The sequence below is a fragment of the Miniopterus natalensis genome, chromosome 16, assembly GCF_054644295.1.
Source record: "Miniopterus natalensis isolate mMinNat1 chromosome 16, mMinNat1.hap1, whole genome shotgun sequence".
NCBI classification, from domain to species: domain Eukaryota; kingdom Metazoa; phylum Chordata; class Mammalia; order Chiroptera; family Miniopteridae; genus Miniopterus; species Miniopterus natalensis.
In genome coordinates this window covers 38,088,246-38,110,518 of record NC_142096.1, presented here as the reverse complement: position 1 = coordinate 38,110,518, position 22,273 = coordinate 38,088,246, and the positions used below count along the sequence as shown (strand labels likewise).

General features: G+C 48.7%; 1 protein-coding gene across 1 annotated transcript in view; it reads left to right on the top strand.

Moving 5' to 3' along the window:
* Positions 1-22,273, top strand: part of KCNQ3 (potassium voltage-gated channel subfamily Q member 3) — a 199,477-nt gene that overhangs the window by 175,729 nt on the left and 1,475 nt on the right. The window contains exons 6-14 of the mRNA XM_087825206.1: positions 13-123; positions 1,727-1,822; positions 3,139-3,233; positions 5,200-5,226; positions 12,738-12,940; positions 13,768-13,870; positions 16,069-16,200; positions 18,740-18,838; positions 20,879-20,963. Of these exons, the coding sequence (XP_087681332.1) occupies positions 13-123; positions 1,727-1,822; positions 3,139-3,233; positions 5,200-5,226; positions 12,738-12,940; positions 13,768-13,870; positions 16,069-16,200; positions 18,740-18,838; positions 20,879-20,963 (951 nt within the window). The remainder of the gene's footprint in view (positions 1-12; positions 124-1,726; positions 1,823-3,138; positions 3,234-5,199; positions 5,227-12,737; positions 12,941-13,767; positions 13,871-16,068; positions 16,201-18,739; positions 18,839-20,878; positions 20,964-22,273) is intronic.

Here is a 22,273-nt window from a genome sequence, read left to right as displayed (position 1 = left end):
TTCTCTCTTCAGATCACACTGGCCACCATTGGCTACGGAGACAAGACGCCCAAGACATGGGAAGGCCGTCTGATTGCGGCTACCTTCTCCTTAATCGGAGTCTCCTTTTTTGCCCTGCCGGCGGTGAGTACCTCCAATGTGCATCCCTGTGCGACACACAGGACCCCTCCCCTCCTGGCCCCAGCTCCGCCCTCCAGCCTCACCTTCCATCTTTTCATGCCATGAATTCCAGTTCCATCAACTCAGTAGCCACCCCTATGGCATGGTGCCCTGCCCTCTGCCATGTGCCCTGCTGGTTCCTTTGCCGGGACTGAGTCCTCCACAGATTCCTCCTCCAAGACCCAGCTTCAGCGCTGCCTTCTTTAGACAGGCCAGTCACTCCCTCCTCTGCCCATGACCCTGGAAAGGTGTCTCTGAGCCTGTGCTGGGATTGCCCAGCTCCATATCTGCCTCCCCGGGAAACCATGAGCTCCTTGGGGGCTCATGTATTTCTTTTTTTTTAATTTTCCAATTATTGTAAATATACAATATTATATTAGTTTCAGGTGGACAACATAGTGATTAGACATTTGTACAACTTACAAAGTGATCACCCCGCTAAGTCTAGTACCCATCTGACAACATACGTAATTATTACATGTAATTTTTGCACATAGGGGGTCTTTTGTATGTGTGCCCCATCCATCATCTACTTGCTTATGTTAAAAAAATGCATTTCCTTCGAGTGAGTCTTGACTCCTCATAGAATAACTTCCCCCAGCCCAGTGCCCTTTAGTATAATATTATCATAAGAATAGACGGATCTGTTGAACTTACTGTGTGCTGGACTCATGCCCAGTGCTTTCCCTACATCATTTCATTTCGTCTTCGTGACAACATTAGGAGTTTGGGGCTGCGTTTATCTCCATTTTCCAGGTGAGGGAACTGAGCAAGGTTTCACTGGGTTAGTCACGAGACTATTGGGTTGTGGACCCAGGGATCCCAGGCCTCGGTTCTGTACCTGGCTCTTAACCATGAAGGCTGAGAAGAGCCTTCTGATGTAACAGTCCACTCCCGCCCCTTTGTCTCCCATCTTGAGGCTGGGGATGCTCTTCCTCATTGCAGCCCGACCTTGGGCTGCCTGACCTTGGGCATCTGGCCTTTCTGGCCCTCAGTTTCCTCATCTGTAATGCGAGGGACCGTGGGAGTGTGACATGGTTCTCTCAAGTTGAAAGGGATGGGCTTCATCCATTTAATCCGCGTGTGGGTCTCACCCAGAAATCAAAACACAGTTCTGGGACGTTCCGGCTACAGTGAAAGTCTCAAGTGGCAATTCCAGCGGTGCGCTTGTTTTAAATTCCATCCACATTTACCGGCCAGGGACTCTGTGCCATGCCCCTCGCCAGGCAGCGCCTGTGCATTGTCACTTCCTTGAACACAGTGCTGTCATCCCGCCTGCGGAAGGCACTGAGCAGCAGCTGGTAAAAGGCTTGCCCAGGGTTTCACGGCAATAGTGGCAGAGTCAGGAAGTGGCAGAATGGCAGAAGTGGCTGAGCAAAGTGCCACTAAGGTGGCAGAGTCAGTGCTGACTTCAAGGCTCCACTTCACCCAGCGACCTACTCCCGGCAAGAAAAAGAGAGGTTCCCCCCTTCTCCCCGTCACTCGGTGTTGCCTCTGCAGGTGGGAGTGGGGGTGGGCTCCCAGGAGAGACTGGCGGGGCTGACTCAGAGCCCGACTCTCCCTCCAGGGCATCCTGGGGTCCGGGCTGGCGCTCAAGGTGCAGGAGCAGCACCGGCAGAAACACTTTGAGAAAAGGAGGAAGCCAGCGGCGGAGCTCATTCAGGTCTGTCTGCCCAGGGATGGGCTGGATGGGATTGGGATCCATGTGTGCATGTGTGGTGCATGTATGTGTGCATGTGTACATGTGTGTGCAGGTGTACATGCCTGTGTGTCTGTGTGTGCATGTGTGTGTCTGTGTGTGCTTGTACAGGAGCTGGCATGCCCATAACCTGGGATGGGACCCAGGACCATGCTTGCTTGTGGGTGACTGTGGGTGTTTCTGTGGTTGTCTATATGGCCTGTCTCTGTGGGCACTTAGTGACAATCTTGTCACTCTTCCATTCAGGTTCTAAGCCAATCAGGAAATAGACACAACACTCAGACAGGGACCAACCCATCTGTTGTCTTACTAATTATGTTGCAGTGGAGATTTGGGTCTTCCTACTCCCCACCCCAGTCTTGACCTGGGGACCCACAAGGAGAAGTCAGCCTAGAGTCCAGGAGCTGAGCCAGTCGCCACCAGGAGGTGTGGCCCTTGCATCTGCCAGGGCTCGAGAGCCATACACCAAGAGGGGGGAGGTGCCTTACGTGTGCAAAACATTGAGCAATCACCCTCAGTCTGCGCATTAGACAGTCATGCACAGAGAGCTGTTGGGTGTCTGCCAGCCCTCCATCCCCATCACTCCCCCACCATGGGCTGGGGGTTGGGGACAGTAATGAGAGGTGGTGACAAAGGCAGAGGTCTTCCCTCGTACACTTCAGAGGGACCTCCTGCTTCATGGGCCTTTGGGAGCACAGAGGATAGGACAGTGGAGAGTCCTGGCTACAGCTGCATTGGACTGAATGTCTGCACGGCTACCCCCTCGGGACTCATGTCCAGCTGTAATGAGTGTCTCTGTGGCTTTGATACTGGATGGTCCGAAATGCTCCCCGATGCACTGTTGTCCCCAGGCCAGTCCCAGGCTCCAAGAGTCTGCGCATTATTTCCCAAACCCCAGACCACCCCAGGATCCCAGTGCTTCTAGTATATTAGACTCAAAACCCCATGACTGGCTGTTTCTTGCACCCAGAAGTGGCACAAAAGACAATATTTGTCTTCTTACCTATTTGAGATTCAGGATTTTGTGCTCAGCACTCCTCTCTCCCTCCACTGCAGCTCACCCTCTGCACCCCCCAAAACACCAGCTCCAGCTCCAAGATGATGGGTTAAAGAAAGTTCTTCCTCCCAGACGAGCTGTAGCCAAGCCAGATCCGGCTTCTCTGGATGCAGCCTCAATACTCATTCATACCCCGAGGAGCCAAGTGCTTGGATAGTGTTCTGAGGTTGTGGGATTCCATGTGCAGGTTTGGGTGACACCAGGTCCGTCTTTTCTCCTCCAGGCTGCCTGGCGGTACTATGCCACCAACCCCAACAGGATTGACCTTGTGGCGACATGGAGGTTCTATGAGTCAGTCGTCTCCTTTCCGTTCTTCAGGCAAGTGGTGACCCATCTGGCCTGCTCAGGGTGTGACCGACCACCCCTCCCGTGGATCCATATTGGTGCCTGTGGGCAAACATTAGAATCATGGGGAGCTTAAAAACTCCCAGTGCCCAGGCCACACTCCAGGGTGATTAACCAAACTCCCCAGGGAGGGGACCCAGGCATCAATATTTTTCATAAACCCCCAGATGATCTGGGGTGCCACCAGGGGTCACCAGCTAGACCATGTGGAGTGGCTGATAAGGGAAGGTCCCACCAATGTTTGAGCAGGAACAGTGGCTGAGGAAGTGGGGAGCCAGTGTGAGAGGCCACCCTAGCCATCCTGAGTGCCCCACCACCCGGCATGGCCTGTACCCCCTGCCACTCTGGGCGCTGGGAACTGCCAAGCGGCAAGAGCGGGAGGAGGGACCCTCTGGGGACCTAGAGATGTTGTTTTGTGTTCTCAGAAGGGGGAGATGAACAGAAAGGAAAAAAATAAAACCCTCTTTCCATGGCCAGCACCCAGGAAAGGGCAGGAGAAGTTAATGTTTATTAGATGTCTCATACGTTCCAGGCCTCCAAGTTCAGATTTCAATGAATCCTCACAGGCACCCTACAAAAAGGCCAGAGGCTCTCGGGTGGAGGTGCATGAACACCTAAGTGGGAGGGGGCTAGTAGAGAGGCGTGAACTCACTGTCTCAGAGGACAAAGGATGGGAAGGGATGCCCCTAATTCTTTAACACTGTACCCCAGTCCTGCTCCTATCTTCTGTCACCCACTCCCTCCCCTTTCCCTTCTCTACTTCTCCTGGAGTCAGAGACCCAGAGAATTCTAGAATGTCCGAGCCTTTTCTGTCCACGAGCTTCAGGAGAGGAAATGGGCCAGAGGCTGTGTGAAGAGCCCAAGGCCCCACTGGAACCGGATGCTGAGCCGACCCGTGAACTAGAAACTGCTAACTCTCTAGCCTGTCTCTTTACTTCTCTCCCATGATGCCTCTTCTCTCCCCATTTCTCCCCTCACCCCATCCCAGTGATATCCATTCACTATTTATTGTGCACTAACCTCGGGCCAGGGTATGGGGTGCTCAGGTTTTAGGGCAAAAACTACAGAGGCTCTGCCCCCAAGCATTTGATGAGCTGCCAGGTAATTCTAACAGTGTAACCCGAGTGCAGTCCCACGTGCGAAGAGGTTAGTTAGCTCAGTGTAGACCCTGAGGAGTTGGATAAGAAACCCCAAAAAGGGGCCGTTTCGGCTGGAACTCAGAGGGTGAGCACCACTCTCCCAGGCGGGAAAAAGAGGCTGGGAACCCCAGGCGGAACCGGAGCGAAGGCTCAGAGGCACAAACGTGTGTGAAGCACATGTGGCCTCCTGCTTAGCATTGCCTGGGTTGGAGTCCCGACTCTGCTGCTTCCCAACTGGGAGACCTTGAGCAATTTCCTTAACTTCTCTGTGCCTCAGTTTTCTCATCAGGAAACTGGGGATGATGATACTTACTTCGTAGGGCTGTTATGAGGACCAAATGAGTTGATCCATAAAAAGCACTTAAAATAGTCCCTGCGTATTAATCATTGCTCAGTGATATTTACTATGATGACGTCGACGATGATGATGGTGGTGGTGACAGAGTGATGGGTGTGCAGCTGCTAAGTTATGAAATTCCTGGTCTCCTGGTGTGTCCCCCTCACTAGACAAACCCCCTGAGCCCAGCGCGAGGCTGGGGCAGAGAGGGTGCCCGGCGACCACTTTCCGTGAGAGTGAATGAGTGGGTGCCGAGAAGGGCCTGAGCGCTGGAGCAGCAGGGGGGTGGGGTCCAGCTGGGGAAGCTGACCTCATTCAGCGGGTCCCCTCCGGACTCACTGTCTCGCCCTCAAGTTCCACTCTCTCCCTCTGCCTTCATCAAAGGGAAGCTTCGGGGCAAATTTTGGGGAGAGGGTTCATTTTAATAGATGCTTTATTTTTTCTCTCCCTCGTCGCCTTGTAGGAAAGAACAGCTGGAGGCAGCAGCCAGGTACGTTTCTGATCATGAACTTCTTTCCTCCCAGCTGTGTTGGGACAGAGGGCCCAGCTCTGTATGGCGCGGGGCCCGGGGCGGCCACGCCGGTCACGGGTGCTTTTGGGACAGCCAGTCCCTGTCTCACCTCCATGTTAATTTACTCAAGGGCACCTTAGTAGTGATCACGGCAGCAGCCCCCTCCTGGGTTTGCCCTTGGCCGGGGTTCTGTACCCGCAGTGCTGCCCGCGTTACCTCTTTCTGTCCTCTCAGCCACACTGTATCCTCTCATTCTCGCTTTTGGATCGAAGCGACTGGGGCTCAGAGAGAGCGAGTTAATCCCTGGGGGCCACCCAGCTAACTGAGTGGCAAGACCAAAATTCAGACTCAGGTCTGAATATTAAGACTGTGATATTTCATTATACGTCACTTCATTTGCCTCTTGGGCTCACAGATGGTTGTTTAAAAAGTGAGTCGAGACTGTAATTCATGATCTGCACAACTGTGGAGGCTTCCCCAGTAAACCACACTCACTACAGCTTGAGTTACGGGGTTATGGGCCCTTCTCGGTCCCTCCCCCCTCTCCTCGGGAAGTGCTGCAAATCAGGGAGACTGCACCCTGCTCAAGGCTGTGAAGGAAAACAATCTCTCACAAACATCAGTTTGAATATATATTTGATCTATTAGTGCGGACAAACTATTTGGGGACCTTGCAATCATTGTCCTAGACATTAAGCTCAACTGCAGCCCTTCTAGAGCTGAGAGGATTTGGCAGAGGAGATGGCAAGACCTTGGACCAACTTGTAGGGGAACCACTTGAGGACAGTGGTCTTTGGGAAACTGGGTCAAGTCCTTCTGAATGGGGTCCATGGTGCCCCCTCCCCTCTGTAACCCCAGCTTGAAGGAACAGCAGGGACAGTGCTGGTGAACTCCCAGGCAGAAACTCAGTCCGGCCTTTCTGCCTTTTCTGTGCCTGTTTTCAAATGGACGAGTGTTTCTTTCCTGGGCCCAGTTTGGGCTGTCGGGGGTATGGGGGAGGTTGTCAAGGAGGCTGGAGGGTTGACCATGACAGTGTCAGGGGCATCTGCTAGGGAACCTGCAGCAGCTCATGGTTTACAGAGGCAGAGGGGAAAACACCTCAGACACCCTCTTCCACGTGCTTTTACAGGAACCGAGGCCCCCCAGGAGGGAAGGCGCACCCCAAGTTATAGAGCCCTTGAGCTCCAGGGGCAACACAATCCAGGTCTCAAGACTCCCAGTGGGTGCTCTTTCCCCTCCCTCTCTCATGACCCATAGGGTTTAAATCATGCAAGTGTTGATACTGCAAGTTACTCAGTCTACCTTTAGAGCCTTTTCTATACAGACATGAACAGAAGTGGAACATACGTGCAAAATATCACTGCACTGGAATACTGAAGGCCCAGGGAGATGCATTTTGAGGCTTACTGAAAAGTGGGTGGGTGGATGATGGATGGACACACTCTTTATTCTACGAGTGTCATAAACCAAACTTAAACGACCTTGGGCTAGGAGGAAAATGTCACGGCTCAATCGACAGTCACCTGTTAGGCATGATGGGAAACAAGGAGTGAGACCTCCTATGATTTCCCTCTTCCCTGGTCTTCGCTTCTCTTTTTGGTCTCACTCTTTCAGCTGACCATCACCATCCTCATAAGTGTGATGCAGGCAGACCCAGGATCATACATTTTTTTCTTTGTCTTCACTCAGCTTCAGTTCGAAAATTCCCAGGGAAGCACTTAGACTGGCCCTTTTGTGTCCCATACGCATACGTTGGACAGTCTCCTTGCCTAAGAGAGTAAGAGGCTACTACCAGCCCAACTCCTGGCCATGTGTCCACCTGTCAAAGTGTGTGGGTGTGAGTTTGAGATGCTCTGATTGGCATCCCCTTTGCAGTCACTTGGTTGAAGTTGGAGGAATCAGTTCCCCCATAGAATGCGGTCCTTTTTCCTGAAAAACAGGGATGAAACATAGAACAGACAAAAATCATAGTTGCCCATGATGGGCATCAGTTCTACTCATAAATTCTCAAATCCCTAAAATTAATACTGCATTACAAATATCAACAGTAAACCACACCGAGCCTCACTTATTGTACAAATTATACCAGAAAAGCCTGATGTGTTGTGTGAGGGACATGGTTTTAAACATCAGCTGTAACTGTTCATTAGACGTGCAGCTCTGCTGATGTTTAGGGGCATTTGTTTGATAAAAATTAGCATTTCTTGAATATTCAAAACAGGTACCAGATGACAATAACTGTGTACTGGAACCCAATTGCTCACTTTGTATTTCTGAGCAATTCAGCCTGAACAGCGGCCTTCAAGACTTTTCTCTGCCTTCATCTTCAGAGAGGGAAGAGCGTGTTCCAGGCAGCGTCTTTATCTCCTGTCTTGGATCATGTCCTTCCCAGTGCAGAGCTGTCAGATTTAGTAGACGATCATTCTTTGCATCAGAGAATTCAGGTATCATAACAATAATTTACAAGGAATGCTCACTGCTTGCCAGGTATAGTTCTAAGCACATCTAGTCCTCACAGCGAGCCCATGAGTAGAAACTATTTTTAATCCCCATTTCACAGATGAGAGAATTGAGGTTCAAAGAGGCAAGTGACTTGCACAGGGTCATATAGCTAAGAGTGTAGCAAGAGCAGAACTTGGATCCAGCTGGTCTCTCTTTGTAGTTCATGGCCCAGCCACTATGCTGATGCTCATGGTGGTTGGGAACAGTTAACCTAATCTGTTGTTTTGTTTTCTTCCACCTTTTCTTGGCTCGTGGAGCTAGTCCCTGCCATGAGAGGGGGCTGTGGAGGCAGGGAAAGGCTCGGAGCCAGGATTTACCACAGAGTAAAGGAGCATTTGGTCAGAGCTGTAATTCACACTTTGCCACATGAAATGCATCTCACGGGGTGATGGATGGTGTTGGCAATAAATCTCCTCCTGTGCCCTGGAATCAATGACTGTTAAAGGTGTGCAGGAATTGAAAGCTCAATTAAGCCAAGCCCCTCATTTTACTGATGGGAAAATTATTACCCAGAGCAAAGCAAGAGCCTTGGACCCAATCCCATCACTATGCATATTTTCTGTCATCCAGACCCTGCATTACGGGTGCTACGTTGTGAGTAACTGAGATGTGGAGATGAGACTTGGACCAATTGTTTTTTAACCTCAGAGTGGTTCCGAACATGTCCTAAGGGCTCAGTCTCAATTTTCCTTTTGGAACGTGGGGGATTGCCTATTTATAGCACCCCAGTCCCTCTGAATTATGAACCGATTGAAAAATAGACCCAGGAGTTTCCAAGAAGTATCACAATACAGGCTACATGTGCTGGGTAAAGAAGATTAGCTTGGGGGTGTGTGTGTGTGTGTGTGTGTGTGTGTGTGCGCGCGACAGTGAGCTTCATAATGCTTACCACTAAGTCTGGCCAAGTTTGGATAAAGAGTCAGTCATTTAGATGAAGGAGGATGGAAGGTTTTCCTGGGTATGAGTCACAGCATATGCAAAGGCCCTGAGGTGTGGAGTCAGGGAACCTCCCAGAGTTGTGGCTGGATTTCCCTGGGCTGAGATCTGAGACAGGAGCCCAGGACAAGGGCTGCAACAGCCAGGACAGAACAACCTTGATTTTACCTGTCTGTCCCCAGTCCACTGAGTTCCAGTTTTCCCAGTTCACATTTCAGAATTGTTTGTACTTACCCAATCCAGGCCCTGGTTTTCCAAGGGAATCCAATGCCAGTCCAAGGAGGGCTTTCCTTGCCAGACGCGCAGCACCTTCAAGCCCAAGGCCTGAATCGTGCTCTGGAATTCCATACGGAGAAAGGCAGAGATGGGTTTGGAGTTTGAGTTCCAGGGGTGCACTTTGCCTTGCACTTGACTATCCTCTGGGGTCTCAGATTTCAGGCAACACAATTAAGAAGTAAGCTGATCACTCCCTTTGCTGGAGGGAGAATTCGTGAGCCTCTTAGGTGCAATGGCTGTGAGTAAGTAATTCAGAGCCGAGCTTTCCGACTCTTGCCTGACGCCTCCGGATTCCTAATGCTGATGGAAGCCATCTCTTATCAGCCGTCCTCTGTGACCAATGGGGCATTAAGTGAACATAGCCCCAGCCGTTCAGACTGTTAGAGGTTGCAATGAACCGTTTAAATGCCAAACAAGCAAATCCTAAATTCAGCAGATAGAACCCGTCCTCTCATTAGCTTTCCAATAGTCAGCATTTCTGGCCAGATTTCCTGCCATTGCTTTTGTCTTGCTTAGTTTTTCCGGAATTAAGTCCTCATATACTTACCTCCTGCCAAGGTCAAGTTCAGCGACAATGGGGAGTGTTTGAGACTAGCTCGAAGTACTGTAAAATAATATAATATTGAACACCAACTGTACTGGAAAAATAAGGATATTAAAAGAAGTACAGGAAAATAATACATAAATTCCAGGGACTCATTTCAGCTCATTAAAAAGAAAAAAAAAAAAAAGGTCTTTCTGTGGCCCAGGAAATTTTATCCATCCTTTGTGCACATCCTCAGCCCTCTACTGCTGATGTGGGGGAGGATTATTTCCCGAGATAATGGTGACAGCTGGCATTTCTTCAAGGCTCTGGCATCCTAGACAGTGCCCCCCGCTCTGCATGCATTTCTCACTTAACCCTTAATCAGCCAGGGTTGATGGTCACCATTGCATGCGGGAGGAAGCGGGGGACCAGAGAGAACGAGCTTGGTGTCCTAGGACACATCCTTCTCAGGACATTCCCACCCAGGCTGCTCTTGCCCCGAAGCCCAAGGTTTTTGCCGCTACCCTGTCCGTCAGGGTGTCCGGAACAGGGCCATGCGCTGGGTTTGCAGAGAACCAGGCGGAGGGTCTGCTTCGCTCGGACTGCACAGTCCAGCCATCTCGTGCCATCTCCACACAGTATGCTAAGCTTTGTGACAGAGACAGGCACAGTGTGTTTTGGAGCAGAGGTGGGTACGTAATTTCCAAGGGGGTCGCTCAGGCAGATTTAAAGGGCAGATGGGAATGAGGTCAGCCGAGAGGGCAAGAAAGGGCATGACAAGCCGTAGGACCCGTGTGTGCCCAGCCACACAGGAGGAGATAAAGACACGCGAGGGGCTTCGTGTGCATAGAATGACAGACCCTCAAGACACATAGAAACAGGGGCCGAGAAGAAGGAGGCCTGAGGCTTGACTGGGCTAAAGTCCCCCTTTTACGTGCCAGCAGGTAGGGAAGTCTCCCGTGCGCGTTCAGCCGATTGCTTGCCTTGTCCGGTGTTTTGAGCCCACGGCTTCTGATATATCAGCCTCTGTCCTGTTAGTCATCAGTCATCTGGTTCCGGCAAGGAAAGCAGGTTAGACAAGTGTGACTCCAGGTCAGGGAAGATGGAGCTACCTGAGTACTGGAGTTTCTCTGAATGGACCCTGGGCAGGTTATTAATGTAACACTGCTGAGTGAGAGAGAACAGCCCGGAGGGAGTCTGGAATAACAGAGGTTCGGCCATATGTTAGCTCATGTATTTGTGTGTTCTCAGGGCCAGGCGGAAGGCAAGAAACCTGACTGTATTATATGTAGTGCTCCCCAGCCTCTGGGAAGCAGGTGGGCTAGACTCACTCAACCCATGAGGACCTGGTGTGCAGAGAGCACAGGGCACCTGCTTGGTTGGGGGGATGTTCCAGCCTTCTCTGCAGCCCCAACGCCTGTGACCTCCTCACCTCACTTTGCCACACCACACCCACTGCAAAGATGTCAGCAGCTGGCACCAAGCATGTGGCTGTCATGCTACATTATCTCAGTTCAGTGCAGAGCTGATTCCACAACCCACGTTCATTCACTCATGCATTTGTTCCACAGTGCATGGGCACCTACTGTGTGTCAGGCCCTGTGTGAGGGATGGAGAGGAAGCACTGAGCTGAGTATATTGACGTGTGAAAACATGCAGTGTGGCTTCTCTCTGGTGTGCACCACCCTGAAAGGACTTCATTTCTCATCCCCACTAGGGTGAGGGGTGCAGGCCGAGAAATAGAAGGAAGAAATTAATATTTAGAGAGAACCTACTACATGCCAGGCTCTATGCCAAATCCTTGACCAACATCATCTCATAGTGATCAGGGGAAGCAGGAATGCTTCCCTCGATTTTAAAGATATGGTAACTGAGGCTCACGGATGTGCCCAAGGTCACCCAGATGAAGGGTAGAGCTGGACTTCAAGTCAAGGTGCAGCTGAATTTTGCACCAGGGCAACTTTATGTTGGGCTTATTAATTGTTTTTTTGTGCCAAGGACACTTTGGGTGGTGAGATGAAGTCCAGGGTCCTTTCTCAGAATAACAATTTTGAATCCATAAATAAAATGCATGCAGTTACAAAAGAAACTGATTACAGTGGGCCCTTGAATAATGTGTGGGTTGGGCTGCTGACCCCCACAGTCAAAAGTCCACCTATGCTTTTGGACTCCCAAAAATTGTAACTACAGTCATCCCTGGTATCCACAGGGATTGGTTCCAGGGCCCCCAAGGATACCAAAATCCATAAATGGCCAAATCCCTTATCTAAAATGGCAAAGATCAGTGCATACACTTGGCCCACCGTATCCGTGGATTCCCAAGTGCAGATCAGAAATACTGTTTTGATCCTCAGTTGGTTGAACCTGTGGATGTGAAATTGGGGGATACAGAGGACCAACTGTATATTTATTCTTAAAAATCTACTCTTAGTGAACCTGCAGTTAAACCATGTTGTTCAAGAGTCGACACTATATTGAAACATAATCATCAAAATACTTAAACATTTGAGATGTGGTCACATGTGTACTTCTCTGTGACAAATCTGACAATAAGACCTGGTGGCAGGTTGAATGCTACCATAACTTTGAGGCTGTGACAAGCACACAGACCCTGGGGATATGGGATATAAAGTGACCTGTGATTTCTCTTGTGGAAGTCACAGGGTGTGACTGGGGCATCAGATTATCACTGGGGCTCTTTACCTACATTCCTAATAGAAAGACATACTACATTTCAGTTAGTAAGTTAAAGGAGCAGTGTTCACCCACTGGTCACCCCTAAAATCTAATCTGTGGACACCAGGTTAGAGCACCCGCTTTATGCAATTTATGTTATTTAATTCTGCTCAGTGAACATTTGACCAGTCTTTTCCTGTGCAAGTTGCTATCTGGGCACCATAGGGTGGTGCAAAGAAAGTTACTGATGCCGAGGAGATGGGGATGGGGAAGGAATGAAGCTTTGCCGTGTATGGCTAAGCGCTAGCGTTTCACGTTTGCGCTCCAGCTGAGCATGGGAGGAGACTGAAGTCCGAGGAGCTAAGGAACAGGACCAAGGTGAAGCTAGGAAATTGTCCAGCAGGAGTCTCACCCAGCCCCGCCCAGTCCCAGCGGCTCCATCAGCTGGAGCCCCGAGGGCACCTGTCCCCTGCAAGCTCTGAGGACAAAGCGAGTCTAGAGTCTACGGAGGGTCGGGAGTTACGAAAAGCCTGCACTCAAGGAGGAAAATTGTTCACTTTTGCTTATTTTGTAGCCAAAAGCTGGGTCTCTTGGATCGGGTTCGCCTTTCTAATCCTCGTGGTAGCAATACTAAAGGAAAGCTATTTACCCCTCTGAATGTAGATGCCATAGAAGAAAGTCCTTCTAAAGAGCCAAAGCCTGTTGGCTTAAACAATAAAGAGCGTTTCCGCACCGCCTTCCGCATGAAAGCCTACGCTTTCTGGCAGAGCTCCGAAGGTAAGGCCTGCCTCCCGGCCCCCACCTACCTCCCGAGACCTCGGCTCTGCCTCTCCCAGCACCCCCCCCCCCCCCAGGCCTCTCCAGTCAGCAAAGGAGCCCATTCCCTACCCTTCCTGAACCCCTTCCCACTTCATCCTATTTACGCCCCTGGGCTGGAGGCATCACAGGGCAGGGGGCGCCTGCTTAGCTGTTCTGGGCCAGAATCACCACATTCATCTGTGCAGTCGCATCAGGGAGCTTTGGGACTTGTCACTAGGGTGACAATGATGAGTGCATTGCCATGGGGATGGGCCTGAAGGGTGGAGAGGGTCCAGGTGCTGAATGATCTGCAACCCTGGGGGCCTCAGCAGCCCCAGGGGTTGGGAAGACGTATCATAGAGCACCCCTCAAGGGTGTAGGAGCGATACCTCTGTGTCCCCTTCTCTTATGAAAAGAGAATAAGGGCTCAGAAAGTGACCTCCCCCGGGGTCACAAGGATAATGACCTGAAAGAGCAGGAATCTGAACTCACGCGGGCATGTGTGCCCCTGGCTGCCTCCAAGGGGCCACTCTGGAACCCCAGAACTGACGTCGCTTCCCTCCAAGGCTCTTCCCCCAACACACAGTCCTGAGCTGCAGGCGCCTCTGACTCGGGCTTCTGGGTAGTAGGAGGGGTGCTGAGAAAGGCTGAATGATGTCACAGCTGTCGCAGCTGGGGAACACTGCAGGCTTCGTACAGCGGGAACAAAGAGCCGGGAGGTTGAGCTTGGAAGGCTGTGGCTGAAGAGGTCCCCCAGCCTCTCCAGGGATTGGGGCCTGCGATTGATACCTGTGTCTCCCTCCCAGATGCTGGGACGGGCGAGCCCATGGCAGAAGACAGGGACTACGGGAATGACTTCCTCGTCGAAGACATGATCCCCACCCTGAAGGCTGCCATCCGAGCTGTCAGGTGAGGCCCCCCCAACCTCCCCACCCGTGGGCCTCCCAGTCCCCAACTCAGCTCCACAGGACATGGCTCTGTAAAGTGCTCTTGGCTTTGGGAAAGTGGATGGTCAGCCCCTCGAGTAACCCCTGAGGCAGATACAAAGGGTATGTTCATACTCTACAGGGGACACTGCCTAGAGGAAAATGACTTGTACATCAGCAAGTCATCAGGGGTGACTCTTGCTCGCCTGTTTGTATAAAGGCTCTTACGGGCTCCTGACAGTATTTCCAACTGTCATGCTCCTGTCTGACTTTGGCCACCAATAATTTTAAAGGCTTTTGGGATAGGACATGTATTGGCACATTTTCTTAGATAGGCCTCTTACTCAAAATAGCTTTTCTTCTGCCTTCATCTATGGAGGTCTTTTAAATTAGAATTTTTAGCATGATAGTCAATTACATAATTTTTTTTTGTCTGTATCAGAAGAGACTATACTCCACCCTGGCTATTTCTGTTTTGCTTTAGAATTTTATAAGAAAATAAAAATATGCTACTCCTTAAAGAAGACTTTGATCAGAAGGCCCTGGCTGGGTAGCTCCGTTGGTTAGTGTCATCCTGACATGCCAGGGTTGTGGGTTCTATCCCCAGTCAGGACATATACAAGAATCAACCAATGAATGCATAAATAAGTGGAACAACAAATTGGTGTTCCTCTCTCTCTCTCTAAAATCAATGTAAAAAATAAAATGCATATTTAAAAAAAAACTTTGATCAGGATATGGGCTTATAGGAAGTCCGCAATGGTGGCAGTGAATTCTAGAAACTGAGTTGGTTCTCCAAGATCTAATCATGATATTTTCAGTAAGACCCCTGTCCAGTCGATCAGGAAAACAAGGAGTTGTATAATATGTGGACCTCAGCAAAGCCATTGACCTGCTTTCCCATGACACCAACGTGTCCAATGCGACAGAAATACAGGTGGATGAAACACAGCTACCTGGCTTCTTCCAGGTTGAATGAGCTTATTCAAAGAAAACCCACAGATGAATCTGTTCAGCGTGGAGAGAGGTCTCTGCTGGGATGCTCTGTGGTCTGGCTTCTGCCCTGTCCTTTTCAGCATTTTCATTGATGTCTTAGTTCAAGGTGGGCAAACTTTTTCTGTAAAGAGCCAGATAGTAAATATTTTAGGCTTTGTGGTTCGTAGGTCACTGCTGCATGCATTCAACTCTGACTCTGTAACGCCATGGACAGTACATAAATGAATGGCTGTGGCTGTGTCCAATATAACTTCACTTTCAACGACAGGCAGTGGGCCAGGTCTGGCCTTCCAGCCATAGTTTGCCAACACCTACCTTAAATGGAGTTGTGCAAAGGGCAGGGTTATAAAATGACACAGGGTTGGAAAGGATGGCAAGTCAATTGGATGGTTTAATCAATATGCCCAAATCGTGTTTCGAATGCACCATAAAAAGGCCTGTGCGAGTACTAGATGGGAGGGCTCAGGTTGGCACTGTTTCCTATCGCTGACTGGGATTAGGGGTTTTAGTTGACCCGTCTCAGTAGGAGTTGGCCTCAGTGTGCATTAGCCAGGAGCATTAGCCACCTGGGGTGACTTTATTGGTTTCTGGGAAGATGGAGGTGAGGGTTTGGGATCTGTGAGTTCTGGGTGTTCCCTCTTTACTAAGAGCCTGAGAAAACTTGGGGAACAGAAACTAGTTTCTCTTTTTTAGGAGCTTACAAGCCAAAGAATTAAAGAGATGATTCAGGAAGAAAGATGTCAGCTTGTCCCCAAATAGATAGCAAGCGGCATGACACGGGTCTTGTCAGCACATAAACCAGGGTTTGAGGAAAGTCTGACATTATTAGCAAATGGCCCTGGGAAGATGCTGAAGCTCTCTGGACCATGGCCTCACCGTCCACAAATTCATCTATTAGCTGATTGTTCATGAAACACTGAGCTCAGTGTCTGTAATGAGTACTCAGGAAATGTTAGCTTTTAGTGTTACTATGATTTTCTTACTATGCAAATGACGAGGGGTTCTAACCCGCCTGTTCTGTGTGGTTTGAAAGGCTGGAGCCAGGCCCGGGAACTGGACCTTCTCCCCATCAAGCCCTTTTCTCTGGTTCTCTATTACCCCACCGCCCCTGAGTTTGCTGGTCTTGAATTATAGTTTCCTTCCATTTCTACAATGATGCACAAATGTCTCTACTTCACCTTACAGAATTTTACAATTCCGTCTCTATAAAAAGAAATTCAAGGAGACTTTGAGGCCTTACGACGTGAAGGATGTGATTGAGCAGTATTCCGCAGGGCATCTCGACATGCTCTCCAGGATCAAGTACCTTCAGACCAGGTAACAGTCACATCAGGACGGACTGTGCTCTCCTGACCACTGAGGAACCAAAGCCTGGTGAACCTTAGAGTGGAGGGTGAAAGCCTTCTGAAATAATCCAAAGTGCAGGGAGAAATTGAAAAAAATGCATGTCCATCAAATGTTGTGGATGTCAGAGCCAGCCAGCTCCAAATCATATAGGCTGGGAGGAAGCCCGTGACATTGATATGGCCAAGGTCAACACCCTGATGCGGCCTCATGGCGAGAAAGCATATGTCTGAGTGGCCCCTGATGGGGAGGCTTTGGATGCTGCCAACAAAATTGGAATCATCTAAACCGAGTCCAGCTGGCTAATTCTAAATATAAATTTTGCACCATATTGAAACAATGTTCATCAGGTGTTACTTATAATAGCAAAAATATGGACACAGCATCAGCCACCAACTAATAGCCACCATTTTTGTTGACCACCTGGGGGCTCTGCCTGTGTGTGTCTAATCCCTTATAACCCGGTAAGGTAGCTGGTAAGGTAGTGAATTACAGGTGCCATTTTACCAATGAGAAAACCAGAACTCCGAGGACAAAGGACTTACCCAAGTTCCCAGCTAGTAGGTGGCAGAGCTGGAAAGTTCAAGCCAGTTTCAACTCGTTACAAAGCTCCTGTTCTCTCTCACAGTCGCACCTCCTCAGTTATAAAATAACTATCAAGTTACGTAGCCATCAGATGACATTTGCAAAATACATATAATGAAGTGAAAAAATTAACAATCTGTGAATATATCCATAATATTACTAATAATACAGTCAGACATATATATACACACTTATATGTGTGCATATGCATATGTATGATTATATTTATATATCAATGTATACATTTATATATAAACACATATTTGTATATATAAATAATATTTATATTTACATATAATTATATTTTTATATATGATATAGGTAGATATAGATGATATAGATATAGATGATATAGATAGATATAGATATAGATATAGATATAGATGATATAGATATAGATACTCTGTGAAGATCTTGTGAGGAAATTAACAAATATATATGTACAATATGATCACAAAAACACATACATACATTTACTCAGAAATGCACACAGCACGCGCACTCTCCCATTAGGGGACCTAGAGAAAAGGAACAGAACTGCCCTCAAAGGATTACAGTGGCCGTATGCTAGATGAGTCCATGTGTGATTTTTTTCTACTTCTTAGATTTACTGAATCTTTAATGAATTGTAATATCTTTTTTTAAAAGGAAAACCATTTTAAAAAATAAAGGAAAATATGCTGTCAAGAGTCATAAAACTGACATCAGGAAACCAAAGTCCTATTTGAAGTTCATTCTCTGACTCATGTCCACAGGAGTCAGGTCCTCTCTGGACCTCGGTCTCCTCATCTGAATAATGTTTCCCCACTGAGGTGTCCTACAGAGTTCCTAGGACGGTCACATTCAGTGAGTCCGGAGTTAGCGATGCTGTTGGGTGGGAGGAATGCTTATTTGTGACCTTGCTTTATCTGGAGCTGGAATACCAGCTGTGACCGCCTAGCATAGTGGCAGCCACACAGTTGGTACTCAGTGCCTGCTTAACAAATGGCTGTGTGAACAAGCTCTGAGCCTAGCAAGCTGTTACTTATGCAAATAGGGCTCTCTGAGTGACCAGAGGAGCCTGACGCCCGGGACATGCTGGACTCTAAGACACGGGCCCTTCTTAATGTAGAGTAGACCTTTACGGTGTCCTCGTTTTTTATCTTTTTCTGACAAATGTGTTTTGACAGCTGACTGCCTGGATGACTAATGGCATGTCCCCAGCTGCACTGACATCAGAGTGGGCCAGAGAGAAGGGAAGGGCGATCCAGTGCACGGTGGTGTCAGTGGGGGAACAGCTGGGTTCGCACCGACCGAGTGAGCCACGGTTACTTCTGGGCTCGTGGTCTCAGTGGTCCTGGGCCTTCAGGGCTGCTCCCTCACCCTCTGCAGCTCGGTGGGGACATTTGTCTCTTGTGTTTGGGACTGCACAGATGGGGAGCTGGTGCCTCATGAAACAAAGGAGTATGGAGCTAGTGTCAGATTCAAGGCTCTGATGGCCAGAGACGCCTGCCGAGCCTCAGAGATCTGAAGAGCTAAGAACAGAGCCGAGGGTCTAGCAGGTGAAGCTGCCTAACCAGATGTTTTGGGGAGGAATGAATGAACTGGAAGACCAGCTAGGCTTGCAGCTCACATGACATGTCCTATGAGAAAGAAGGAGATGCCACTGTCACCCCATGTCCGTGGTTTGGCTGCCTCCCCCTCCCCTGGGATGGGGAGATGCCCTCGGCACAACTGACCAGAGAAAAGATAATATATTGAGATGATAAATCCTCTCTTTCTTTCTCTCTGCCTTTGTCTCTCTCTCCCCCTCTCCCTCTCTCTTTTTTCTTTAAGTCTATATTCCAACCCGTACCTGACTAAAGGGGGATGGGAATGCATTGCTTTCCTCTCTGTACATGTGAAGTTCTATGTCATTTTATCTCCTTCACTGTGTGCTCTCTTCCAGAATAGATATGATTTTCACCCCCGGACCACCATCTACTCCAAAACATAAGAAGCCTCAGAAAGGGGCAGCGTTCACTTACCCGCCCCAGCAGTCTCCCAGGTGCGTCTCGGGCCTTGACAGGCGGGTTGTGGGGGCCCCAGCCCCATCTCAGTGGCTGCTTTATGGTTGGGTGAGGTCGCCCGTCCCCCAAATAAAACAGAAGGGAAGAGTTGGAAGCCTATTCTGATTTGTGGCCATTTGAAAGGTTTCTGTGCCAAAGACTTACCTCCCCTCCCTACCCAGACCATGTGGATGACACAGGTGTTATGGTCATGTAAAGATGAAAAGAATGGTTTCTTTTTTATAAAATAAGAGGACATTTATGGGTTTTATTGGAGCCAAAAGAATACTTCATAGTAGCAGAGCCCAGGGCACTCCTGGTCAGCTGCTCTGGCTTTTCCTGCATAGGCCCCACGACTGAGCGATTGATTTTCATTGCTGAGCAAAGCAGGAGAAGGAATCCGGGTGCCAGGGCCCCCCAACACTGTGACTGGTAGAGCTCTGCCCTCAGCAGAGCAGCTCTGCACCCAGCATTTTGAAAATTCCCCTCCTAGAGGTCCTGATGAACAAGGAGCATCCTTTAGAGAGTCCGCTGCCCGAATTTACGCTGCTTCTTTATTAATGCATTGGGGTGGCACTGGTTTGCGGTTTAAGCGTGCAGTTCTACCGCACAGCATCTACATTGCACTGTGTGCTCACCGCCCCAAGGCTAGTCTCCATCACGGCAAATGGGACCCTTTACCCTCTGCGTCCGCCCCCTCCCCCTCTGGGAACCGCCAATGTTGTCTGTGCCCATGAGTTTGTTTCTTGGTTTGTTCATTTGTTACTTTCTGTTTTATGTCCCACACAGGAGTGAAATCATATGGTTCTTGTCCTTTCCTGTCTGACTTATTTCACTTAGTGTGATACTCTCAAGACACACGTTGTCACAAGTGGCAGGATGTCATCCTTTCTTGTGGCTGAGTGGCATTCCCTCGTGTACATGAGCCACATCTTTATCGAATCCACTGCAGGACACTCCGGTTGTTTCCGTGTCTTGGCTACTATGTTTATTGAATTTACACATCCGTGTTCCCAAATGTTATCAAGGCAGATAACATAAATGAGAGAGGGGGGAAGGCGTAAGAAACTTTATGCACCTTGTATCATCAAGGCTCTTTAATATAAAGAAAGCAAGAGTGTAACCATGAGGATAAAGGCCTCCGATCTTCAGCATCAGTCCTGGGGGTAGGACAGGAAGTGGTGGACTGTGGGGATCCAGAGGGCACGTGCCCCACCCAAAGGAGGTAGCTGTCACTCTGTTCTGTTGTTGCTAATTTTAGGAATGAAGAGCCTCTGTTTCCAGATAGCCTATTTTTCAAGAAAAGCTGATTATGCAGATTTTATGTGAAACCCCCATTTTTGAGATGGCTTAACTGTTTTAAAACCCTGTGCAGGGTAAGAAAAACACGGGTGGGCTGATGGAGCACGATTGAAGACCGCTCACCTGAGGGCAGACCAGGGACTTAGCAAGGGCCAGTAGCCTGGGAGGGAAAATCAGCCACCTAGAAAGTGGTTCACATGAGTGGTTTTGAGCACAAGCTTGGCTCCCCCAAAAGTGCTCTTCTACACAGAACATGAGAGCATGGAAACTAGCAGGCATTGAACAGATGTTTCCTGTGCCCCCCAGAGGGCAACCACAGCACACACCCACTCCCACCCCACCAGCAGTATCTCCCCCATATTTTCTACATTAAGCATGTTTCCACTCTTAATAACATGGAACAGATGAAATATTGACCCCCCCCACCCGTTTAGAATTTCAGAGGGTAGACCACCCCTCCCCACACCCCACCACACGCACTCAGGTGGGAGCTCCCAGCCAGCAGCCTGAGACTGAAGCCCAAGGAAGGTCGTTTCAAGGAGTCAAACACTTGGCACAGTTAGGTGCTTTGTCCCCCTTTTTGGCTCACTTATTCCTCTGGAATTGAGTGGCCTCTTCCAGACTGCGGAAGGACGAGCATGGGAACAATGGCTCTGGGGACTATGGCCCACGAGCTGAAATGACCTTGCAAAGAAAATTAGATGTATGATCTTATAGGACTGTTGGCTCTCTCCTAGGAATGAACCGTATGTAGCCAGGGCATCCACTTCAGAAATGGAAGACCAAAGCATGATGGGGAAGTTTGTGAAAGTCGAGAGACAGGTAGGTCTTCCCTTTCCCTCACCAAAGCACCAGCATATAACATTTATTTCCAGATGTCATTTTTCCCCAATAGGTCAATAATATATGTGAGTATCTACCATTCCAAAAAGGATGTGGAAATTCAATCTCGATTCTGCACTTACTGGCTGGGTGATAACGTGCACGTTAATGAACTGTCCTGAGACTCAGTATCCTCATCTGTAAAATGGCAATTTTAATACTTCATAAGGTTGCTGTGAAAATGAGTTGATACCTGTAAATTACCTAGAGTAGTAGCTGGCCTACAGAAAGCACTCAGCAGATGGTAGCTATTCTCATGTGCTCTGTGCTATTCCCTTAAGAAATATTCATTCCCCTCCCCCAGTCCCTGGATCCTTGCTTTATTTATTTTCATGGGGGCCTACAGTAATTTTATTTTCCCCATCTCCTATTGCATGACCATATTTTCAGTGGCCAAAAAATTAGGGCCAATATCTACCAGGATTTGAGGGTATGAAAATATTGGAATTTCTGGGGCATTTTGAGAGTATGAGGCTAACAGAATAGTATATTTGAAATAGGGGCAGTCCTAGAAAATGTGGGTCCTGGTCACAGGATCATCACACCTGTATCTTCTTTCTAGACGAGCCAGGTTCTCAGCTAGTAATTCCTTCTTTTGTTTCAGGATAATTTACCTTTGCAACTGGATTTTTTTTATACATCTGAGTGACCAGACATTACATAACTTAAAACGTGATCATCTCAATAAATCCCACACCCATCCAGCACCACGCCCAGTTATTAGAATATTATTGACTATAGTCATGGGGATGTAAAGTATCCCAGAGGGAATATAGTCAATAGTATACTCCCTGAATCCTTTAGCCTAGTGTGGCTAACTGCACCCGAAATAAATGGCACTGTCGATTTCCATCAGGATCCCTGTCCATCCTTTTATTTTATTCTTAACTAAAACTGGATCTGTGTAGGAGAGGCGAGAGAAAAGTTCAGTGGTTCTTCTTTTGTGGCCTATCAAGAATATCATTTTTAATTTTTAAATTGTAATATATATTTTTTAAAAGTCTCAGCTCTTCCATTTACCAGCTCGGTGACTCTTGACAAGTTACTTCATCTGTTAGTGCCTCTGTTTCCTTGCCTGCAAAATAGAGATAATAATAGTATTCACTTCATAGGGTTGCCTTGAAAGATTAAGTGAGGTAAAACCTTTAAAGAGCATAAAGCAGAGCCAGATGCTAACTGCCTCAGAAGCATTAGCTACTATTAAGGCTTGGATGCCATCTCAGCCACTGCCTAACCCTTACTTTGTACCC